At 43.3% G+C, this 10444-nt stretch overlaps 1 protein-coding gene across 1 annotated transcript in view; it reads left to right on the top strand.

Annotated features, from left to right (window-relative positions):
* Rpf2 (ribosome production factor 2 homolog) overlaps positions 1-10444 on the top strand; it is a 25160-nt gene that overhangs the window by 8169 nt on the left and 6547 nt on the right. Inside the window, exons 5-7 of the mRNA XM_031347754.1 lie at positions 3140-3221; positions 4342-4418; positions 6146-6245. Of these exons, the coding sequence (XP_031203614.1) occupies positions 3140-3221; positions 4342-4418; positions 6146-6245 (259 nt within the window). The remainder of the gene's footprint in view (positions 1-3139; positions 3222-4341; positions 4419-6145; positions 6246-10444) is intronic.

The raw sequence follows: 10444 nt of genomic DNA, 5'->3' as shown, positions 1-10444 counted from the left end.
TGTGTGTGTGTGTGTGTGTGTGTGTGTGTGTAAAAAATATGTTGTATTTGTTTTATTTTTCCAGACAGGGTTTCTCTGTGTAGCCCTGGTTGATCCTCCTGCCTCTGCCTCAAGTGCTGGGATAAAAGACATGTGCTGCCACCACCTGGCTTCCTTTTTTTTTTTTTTTTTTTTTTAAGGCAGGGTGTATTTATTTATTTATTTATTTAGGTTTTTCAAGACAGGGTTTTTCTATGTAGACCAGGCTGGCCTCAAACTCAGAAATCCACCTGCCTCTGCCTCCCAAGTGCTGGGATTAAAGGCATGATACCACCACCACTGTCTGGCAGTGTTTTTATTTATTATATCACTCTCTCCATTTGTCCTGGAAATGTGTAGACCAAGCTGGCCTCAAACTCCACCTGCATCTGTCTCCTGAGTGCTGGGGGATGTTATCTTGCCACAACCAGCCTGGTTTTGGTTTTTGACACAGGGTCCCATGCATTCCAGGGTGGTTTGAACTCTGTATATAGCCAAAGATGACATTGAATCTCTCATCCCCCTGCATCCACCTCTAGTGCTGCAATTACAGGCATGCACCTGCACCACTGTTGGGCAATGCTGGGATAGAACCAAGGGTTTTTTGTACATGCTAGGCAAGGACTCAGCTAACTGACCTACATCCCTAGCTCTTGTAGTACTTTTAATGAAAAACAACAAAAAAATTAGTATCTAGAAAGAGAAGAATTTGATGGAAACTGTGTTGACTTTAGGTGTAAAACAGACAAGGGCCGTTCCTGTTTGCTGAGTATGAAGGGAATTGAGGAAGATGAGGAGAAAGGGTTTCTTGTAAAAATTGAATGGAGATGACAGTGGTGTTGATCTCTAAAACATAAATCTTTTTTTTGTTGTTTGTTTGCTTCATAGTCTTTTAAACACCATAGTCAATTGAGCTATCTGGATTATATGTGCTCATCTTCTTTCCTTATTTGAGACGGGTTCATGAAACCCAGGCTGTCTTCAGACTTGTAGATGATGACTTGAGAAGAGTTATTATTTGTAATTGTCTGTGCATATGTGTGTGGGTCTGTGCACATGAGAGCCAGTGTGCAGAGGCCAGAAGTGTGGGTCCTCTGGGGATGCAGTCACAGGCAGTCCTGGGCCACCTGATGAGTGCTGGGGATTCAAGTCGGGTCTCTGCACGAGCTTTTTGGAGCACTCTGTTGTAGAATGCCATCATGTGACACATCATATGTCCTTGGTGGAGTTTTTGCAAGGCTACTTCTGGTAAATTCTTAGAAAAGTTCATTTGTCAAAGACATAGACCCACAGCCTGCCTGCCTTCCTTCCTTCTATTTGTTTGTTTGTTTGCTTGTTTGTTTAGAAATGAGAGTTTCTGTGTAACCCTGGCTGTCCTGGAAGTAAATCTGTAGACTAGGCTGGTCTTGAACTTATAGAGATCTGCCTGCCTCAGCCTCACAAGTGCTAGGGTTAAAGGTACGTACTACCATACCCTGTCAGCCCAAATTCTTGACTTTTCTGACTTCTTTGGAAGTGATGGGCAGGTGTGGCTCTTTGCCCCATTTGTTTCTGCAAAGAAACATACTGGAGGAGAATCAGATCAGGAGCTCGGCCCTCAGAGAGTAGTGACCTACATGTGTGGGATGGGATGGGCCAGGGGGCTCATCACACGGAAGACTTATAAATTCTCTATTTTATCTTTGATCATTTTTATTAATTTTGAAGGTTTTTTGTTTGTTTGTTTGTTTGGTTGGTTGGTTTTGGTTTTTCGAGACAGGGTTTCTCTGTATAGCTCTGGCTGTCCTGGAACTCACTCTGTAGACCAGGCTGGCCTCGAACTCAGTAATCATCCTGCCTCTGCCACGTGCTGGGATTAAAGGCATGTGCCACCACCGCCCGGCCGAAGGTTTTTTTTTTAGATGATTTTGGACTACACCACATTGAATCTAGGTTGTGCATGTGTGTTGTATGTCCGTGTGCATGTGTGTGCAGGTAACCCAGAGGTCGATGTAGGGGTTTGTTCCCTCCACCTTATCTCTGAGGTAGGTCTCTCACTGAACCCAACAGTTTTGGCTTAGAGTGGTGAGTTAGTCCCAGAACTGTATGTTTCTACGGTGCGAGTGCTGGGTTCCGGATGCATACTTCCATACCTGCCCTTTGAATCTTTGTGTTATGTTAGGAATAGCGACCTCACTATAGTGAACCAAGCGTGTGGAACTGCACAGGACTGTCTGGGATTGAAACTTCACACTTCTGTTATTTCAATTCTGTAATGGAAGCCAGTAAATACCTCTGTGATCCCAGCAGCACCTCCACTGGAGCCTAGAACTAAGGAAGCCCTGAGCAGGGCTCCGAGAGCCCTGCCTAGTTTGGTGGAGTTGCTGTGAAAAGTGGCGACATGCATTAAAAATCAAGAGCCCAGGTGCAGACATCCAAAGCCAGTGTGGCCTCAGGCTCCTAGGCTCCCAGTGAGTGCTGTTGTATGCTGCTGATCATATGCTGATCATAGCAGTGACTTACGGGGAGGAAGCAAAGGGTTATGTAGTGATGGGACACTGCTGTGCTACTCAGAAGGACTGACTGGTCTTTTAGATATGACTTCATAATGTTCATTATTACTCTTGAAAGGTAAATCTTTTAAGTAAGTTACCCCAAGTCAGAAAATTGAATCTAAAAGTTAAACTTTTCATGTATGAGTTTTTTGCCTGATTGCATTGTATGTGTTTAGTACCCTTAGAGGTCAGAAGAAGGTGAAGGAAGGTTCTTAGTTGCCATGGGTTCTGGGGATTGAACCCTAGCCCTTTCTCTATATGAGCAGCAAGTACTCTTAACCTCTGAACCCTCTCTCCAGCCCCTTGTGTTGTGTCTAGTTTATTACATTTTCATTAGCTTCTTCTGGGAGAGGGGCAGGGCAGCCCTGATGCCTCGTATGAGCTTACAGGTGCGACGGTTGCTTGTTTGGAGGCAGGAGCTTGCTGTGTAGCTTTGGTTGGCCACCTCCCAGCACTGCTTCTGCCTCAGCCTTCCAAGCGCATGAGCCACCATGGCAGGCCAGGCTAAGAGTCCTCAGCCTTCCAAGTGCATGAGCCACCACAGCGGCCAGGCTGAGTCGTCAAGGGTTTTTCTTCTTGTTTTGTAGGAGTTCTTTTCAAAGAAGTCAGACTGCTCCTTATTTATGTTTGGCTCCCACAATAAGAAGAGGCCAAATAACCTAGTAATAGGTGAGTGCCGCACTCTGGGTTTCCTCTGAGATAGTCTGAGAATGTAGCTCTGACGTGCCTACCACTCAGAAGATCCCCCTGCCTCAGACTGCTGGACTTGATGGCATTTGCCACCACTCTTCAGTGTTTTCGTTCATAGTCAGCTCTGTGATGCAGATTATTGGATGTTTTCAGAGTTTACAAGCAATCAGTAGGCCCCAAAATGGTTTCTGTTGCTGCTTTAACCTTGTGACATTGGACTGGGGTCTGCCTCAGTGGTAGAGCCCTTGCCTAGCTCTTTGAAGGCTCGGATTGGCATCCCATCATCACCACAGAAGCTTTCCACCAGTGACCTCATTATTACCCTGCCACCCAGGGAAGTGAGAAAGAATACGAACTAGTTCTTGGTTAGCAATCTTACAGCATCGTTGCTAACATCTTTAGAGACCAGTTCTAGCTTTTAAACAGGAAGTGCAGTTTAATTTATTTATTTACTCTTGTGTGTGTTTGTATATGTACCAATCACATGAAATTACAGGCAGTTATGACATGGGTGCTGGGAACCAAACTCAGGTCCTCAGAAGAGCAGGAAAGACTATTAGCCACTGAGCCATCTCCATCCCTGACACACAGAATTTTTAACTAACATGTTCAATTGTAGGCGACCCCTTTACTGTCTGTTGTCTTCATATATCTTGGTTTTTGAGGGTGGATGTTTTTGTTAAGGTTTCATCCCAAGTCTGATGCATGTTGAACACTCCTGGTATACTGACCTACATTTTTAGTTCATCTAGTTATTTTTTGAGTAGAATCTTTATCTCCAGGCTGGCCCAGGACTTGTTTTATAGCCCAGGTTGATCTTGAACTCCATTGTCCTGCCTCTCCAGAGCTGGGGTTGTAGGTGCTCAACCACCACACCAAGCTCCCTATTTATTCTGTAAAAAGAAGGGGTTGTGCTCTTTGTGAGAGTGTTAGAGAGCTTTTCCTGACTAGCATCCTCACAGCACACCTAAGTAGGTGTCAAAGTTTAAGAAGGACATGTGTGAGTTCAGAAAGACAGAGAAGACACAGGTAATTTGAAACCTTATACGTAAGATGAATGTGAAAAAATCTGTGTGCTTAAAAATGTATTTGCTTTTAGGTCGTATGTATGACTACCATGTGCTGGATATGATTGAACTAGGTATTGAGAAATTTGTGTCTCTAAAAGATATTAAGGTAAGATACTGATCATAAAACTAATAGCATTTTAAAAATGTTCTTGGCTGAAATTAACATCTTGTGATGAAGAAGTACTGATAGAATATTATAGAAAAAAAACCTTGATGCAGAAATACAATTTTACCTTAATTTTAAAAAGAGGACATGTAGGCTGAGCAGTGATAGTCCACGCCTTTAGTCACAGTGCTTGGGAGACAGAGGCAGGTGGGTCAGCTCAAGGCCAGCCTGGTCTACACAGAGAAACCCTGTTTCAGAAAACAAGCAACAGCAAAAACCAAAACAAACAAAAGAGGAATGAATTTTTTTTATAACATATAGTACATGGATCTTAGGAAGTTAAACTCGAGAGTATAATGATCCATTCTTAGCTAGGCTTATGGTTTAAATGCTGTCTTTCATAACAACAGTTATAGACAATCTGAAGTTTTCAGCTTGGGCACTGTTCTATGACGAAAAACCTCTGGCAGCCCCTGTATTATTTTAGCTATTAGCCGTCAAATTCATAGCATAATCTCCCTTGGGAACCTACAGTGTGTCTACTTGTTTGAATAGGATTGTGAAGTAGGAAGTAGCAAAGTGTGAGAAAACAGCCTTGAAAGGCAGCAAGATTGTCACTTCAGACTGTCCTACCAAATCCGTGATGTCACTTGCATCTTACAGGTGTGAGATCAAGGCAGTTTTCCCTGGCTGCTGGGGTTTCTGTCTGTCTGTCTGTGTGTATCAGCTTTGGCTGTCCTGGAACTCCTGCCTCTGCCGTCCAAGTGCTGGGATTAAATGACTTCACCACCACATCAGGCCTAGTTTTCATTTGGTGATTGAAGCCCAAGGGGGTTTCATTGTTTAACCTTAAAGTCACACATAGGATAGATAAAACTCAAGATTAGAATTAAGAGCATAGAGAAAAAATACTGTATGTAATGGAAAGTTATATAACTTAGTGGGGGTTTTGTGTGTTGCCTTGTTTGATGTAGGGTTTTAACTAACCCAGGCTGGCCTCAGCCTTGCTATGTGACCAGGGCTGAGTTTGAACTGCTGATCTTTCTGCTTCTACTTCCCAAAAGTGCTGGGGTGACAGGCATAATGCACTGTGCCCAGCTGAGCTGGTGAATTTTCGAGGCTTGTGATATGTGTTAAATTATAGTATATGTATATTGTTCATCTCTTCAGCTCTCTAAAAAAGGGACAGACCTTGAAGGTTTAGTATGATACCTATCCTTATCCTGTGGGTTTGAAAAAGGCTTTTACCAACTCCCAGTGTGGTCAGTAACTCCAGCTTCCAGAGCTTGGGGTAGAGCTGTGGCCTCAAGTGGGACCTGTGGGTTAAGGCATAACTTGCCATCTAAGTTACACTGTGACATACCAGGTCAGTCGTTGTCTTGATCCTCAGTTGTGGATGTAGCAACAAGAATGGGATAGTATATGTGTAAGACTTTTGAGATTGGTGGGTTTTTTTGTTTGTTTGTTTGTTTTTTTGAGACAGGTTTTCTCTGTGTAGCCTGGCTGTCCTGGAACTCACTCTGTAGACCAGACTCAGAAATCTACCTGCCTCTGCCTCCCAAGTGCTGGGATTAAAGGCATGCGCCACTACCTCCCAGCGAGATTGTTTTAATATTTAACAATATTTAATATTGTTTTAATATTGGCTGGCTTAAAAATAACATAAGTTGTCTAGATTTTGGTAATTATATATTTACACTTCTTTCATTTTGTTTTTTTAATCTCAGACCAGTAAGTGCCCTGAGGGGACAAAACCCATGTTGATATTTGCCGGTGATGACTTTGATGCAACAGAAGACTACAGAAGATTAAAAAGTCTTCTTATTGGTAAGTGCTAATAGAACTCATCTTATTAACAATTGCTGCTGTTGAGACCTGCCTGTTCTGTGAGGTTAAACTTGTTCACATTCTTTTTCTGACCAAACTGTACAACTCTCCTATCTTTATGCTCCACGGTTTGCTCTCTCCCTGGAGTCTGGATGAGTGGTATTTTTTTGCTTTTGTTTCTTGCTTTTTTTGTTTGTTGGTTTGAAGACAGGTTTCTCTGCACAGTCCTAGCTGTCCCGGAACTCTGTTTGTTGAGACCAGGCTGGCCTCAAACTCAGGGAACTTCCTCTGCCCCTGAGAACCAGGATTAAGGGGGTGTGCCACTACACCCGCATCCTCTTGTCCTAAAACTTCTCCACCAAGCAAGATAGTCCTCCACTGCTCAGCCTCACGTGGGTTCTGAGGGCACAGTGCAGCCTGCCTGTTTGTCAGCTGTCACACTAATGGCCTCCCCCTGCCTAGTTCCTGCACAGCCTTTGTTCCTGCTAAAAGCTCATGGACTGGGCCTCCCTTGTTCATATTTCTCTCAGTGTTGTGGTCTTCTAAACTCATTCTAGGATCGCCTGTCAAGCTCTGTGCCACATGGTATCTGGGCTTCCTCTAGCCAGGCAGGCCCAGCCTCCCCACATTCCTCCCACAGCTCTTTCTGATCTTCTCTGCCTCCTGAGTCCTGGGATCACAGGACTGCACCTGTGCCCAACCCTATCCTAGCTAGAAAGTACTTAGTTATCTCCTAGTTAATGGGGTGGTAGACTTTATAGGGTATTGTTTTCTGTTTTTTTTTGTTTGTTTGTTTGTTTTTGTTTTTTTCAAGACAGGGTTTCTCTGTGTAGCCTTGGCTGTCCTGGAACTCACTCTGTAGACCAAGCTAGCCTCGAACAGGGTTTTGTTTTTTTAAAATTATATTTTTATTTGTATGTGGGGGCTGGGGCATGCTCATGTTGAGTTGGTTTTCACCATATGGGTCACAGGGATTGAATGCAGGTTGGCTTGGTGGCAAGCATTTGAACCTGCTGAGTTTGGCGGTGTAGGAATCTTAAGTTTGTTTGTTCTACAGCCTTGTGTAGAACGTTAGTCCTATGTCTTCATAACTGGCATTGTGGAGTTACACTTAGAAATCTGTGGTCATTTAAAACTTAAGATTGTATAATATCACTAATACCCAACTCTGCAACCCCAAAGTTTTATATATAATGCCCTTCATAATATAAGTACTATATAACATGCTTTTAAAATTTTATCTTCGTAGCACAGTAGGGAACGAGTTAGCTGATAATAACTTAGTTTATTGTAATTTGTTTTCCTCAGTATCTTTTTAAAGATTATTTTATAGAATTTGTGAGTGTTTTGTCTACATGTTTGTTTGTGCATTATATACATATCTCATGCTGGTGAAGGCCAAAGAGGACATCAGATCCCCTGGGAATGGAATTACAGACAGATGGGAGCTGTCACGCAGGTGTTGGGAATCAAACCCAGGTCCTCTGGTAGAATTACTGATCTTACTATGGAGCCATTTCTCCAGACCCCCAATTTCTTCTTTAAAGAAACTGGCTTGTTGAAAATATGTTATAGCTGGTCAGTGGTGGAAAATTCCTGTAGGCAGGCAGATCTCTGGGTTTGAGGCCAGCATGGTCTACAGAGCAGGTTCCAGAACATCTAAAAAACCCTTCACAGAGAAACCCCGTCTTGAAAAACAAAAAGCAAGCAAGCAAGGAAAGAAAGAAAAAAAGTTAGGTATAACTGTTCCTCTTGTGCTTTCTGGAGTCATGCTTTGTGTGTGTTCTTTGGTTGGTTTAGGCAGACAGATTCTTGCTGTAGCTCACACTGGCCTTGCATTCTCTGCTTTGTCCTTCAGCCTGCTAAGAGGAAGGCTGTCGCCCCCAGCCAGCTCCACCCTCACCTGCCGAGTTTCTAGCACTCTTTCAGGTTCTTCTCAAGGAAAGCTTTGTGCGTCCATCCAGCTCCTTTGACTTAAGTACTAAGCACTCCCTTCACTTTGTCCGGGGACTTTGGCCGTAGACCATCGAAGGCTGGTTTCTTTCCTTTGGGAGCTCAGACCTCGTGTGTGTAAATACACCTCCTTTGCCAAGAGAGGCCTTAACTCTTAGTGACCCATGCTAGTTCTTTTGTTTTTGTTTGGTTGTTGGGCCGGCCTCATATATCCCTGGCTGGCCTGGAACTTGCTATGTAGCCCAGTCTGGCCTTGAACTCAGAGAGATCTATCTGCCTCTGCCTCCTGATTGCTGGGAGTAAAGGTATGTGCTGCCATATCCAGCCTCACTCACCGTCTAAGCCCTTTCTCCATCAGAAGGTTACTAATCATAGTATTGTCTTAGCACACTTGCTATTGATTTATGACTAGGAACAGTTTAACTTGTTCAAGTGGTTTGACCTAATTCAAATCTGCAGGAGCATCAGCCTCTGAGGGGTAAGGCAGGCTGGGCTGTAGGATGCAAGAGACTCTGTCTGAGAAAACCAAAATGGGCTGGAGAGATAGCTGTCATGCAGAGCCCTTGTTGCTTTTGTGGTGGCTGATCTGTAACTCTAGTTCCAGGAGATCTGATATTCTCTTCTGGCCTCCATATGCATGTGGTAAACATGAATACATGTAGGCAAACACATGTACACATAAAGTAAAAACAAAAATAAATTTTTTTTTTTTTTTTAGTTTTTCAAGACGGAGTTTCTCTGTGTAGTCCTGGCTGTTCTGGAACTCACTCTGTAGACCAGGCTGGCCTCAAACTCAGAAATCCACCTGCTGCTGCCTCCCAAGTGCTGGGATTAAAGGGGTGTGCCACCATCGCCCGGCAAAATAAATCTTTAAAACAAACAAATACACACCAGCCAGGCATGCTGGTGTGCCGTTTTTTTTAAGGTTTATTTATTTTATCTTTATGTATATAAGTACACTGCAGCTGTGTAGATGGTTGTGAGCCATCATGTGGTTGCTGGGAATCAAACTCAGGACCTCTGCTCGCTTCGGCCCAAAGATTTATTTATTTTTATGTGAGTACACTGTAGCTGTCTTTAGACACACCAGAAGAGGGCGTCAGATCTCATTACGGATGATTGTGAGCCACCATGTGATTGCTGGGATTTGAACTCAGAACCTTCAGAAGAGCAGTCAGTGCTCTTAACTGCTGAGCCATTTCTGCAACCCGGTGGTATGCCTTTAATCCTACCACTTTGGAAGCAGAGGCAGGTGGATCTCTGAATTTTAGACCAACCTCATCTACATGGCGAGTTTTAGGTAGCCAAGGGTACAGACAGAGACCTTGTCTCTTAAACAAACAAACAAACAAACAAATAAAAACAGCTGTCAGAGTATTTGCCATACATTCACAAGGCCTCAGGTTCATGACATACCACAATATTTTCAAAGAAAAGAAAATTAAACATATCCCTTATGAAATGTCTTGTTTCTATTTTCTGTTCTTTACTTCCTTGTTAAGTATGATGGTGGCCCTGGGGGTTCCATTCACATCACAAGTACTTCCTTTCTGACAGACAGCCTCAAGGTCTGCTTCTGTTGCTCAGCACTTTTTAATTTCGATCATGTATTTCATTCATGGTTAAACTGTCCTTTAAATGGTTGTGTGTGGCCGGGAAGTGGTGTCACACGCCTTTAATCCCAGCACTTGGGAAGCAGAGGCAGGCGGATTTCTGAGTTCGAGGCCAGCCTGGTCTACAGAGAAACCCTGTCTCGAAAAACAGAAAAAAAACAAAAAACAAAAAACAAAAAAAAAAAAAAAAAGAAGGTGTGTGTGTTTGTGTGTGCGCGCATGCCTGGCTTCTCATCATCTTAGTGGCATAAAGGAAGGGAAAGGATTGAAACTGGAAAGGAAACCTTGGGCAAAGCAGGGGTGGGAAAAGAAATGCAGTAAGGGGCAAGTATGTGCGTAAGGCCACTACATAGTCTATGGTACATGTACATAAGGCCACTGCATAGTCTATGGTACATGTACATAGGCCACTACATAGTCTATGGTACGTGTACATAGGCCACTACATAGTCTATGGTACATGTACATAAGGCCACTGCATAGTCTATGGTACATGTACATAAGGCCACTACATAGTCTATGGTACATGTACATAGGCCACTACATAGTCTATGGTACATGTACATAAGGCCACTACATAGTCTATGGTACATGTACATAAGGCCACTGCATAGTCTATGGTACATGTACATA

Source organism: Mastomys coucha, unplaced genomic scaffold (assembly GCF_008632895.1).
Source record: "Mastomys coucha isolate ucsf_1 unplaced genomic scaffold, UCSF_Mcou_1 pScaffold3, whole genome shotgun sequence".
Lineage (NCBI taxonomy): Eukaryota > Metazoa > Chordata > Mammalia > Rodentia > Muridae > Mastomys > Mastomys coucha.
This window is presented reverse-complemented; position numbering and strand designations above follow the sequence as displayed.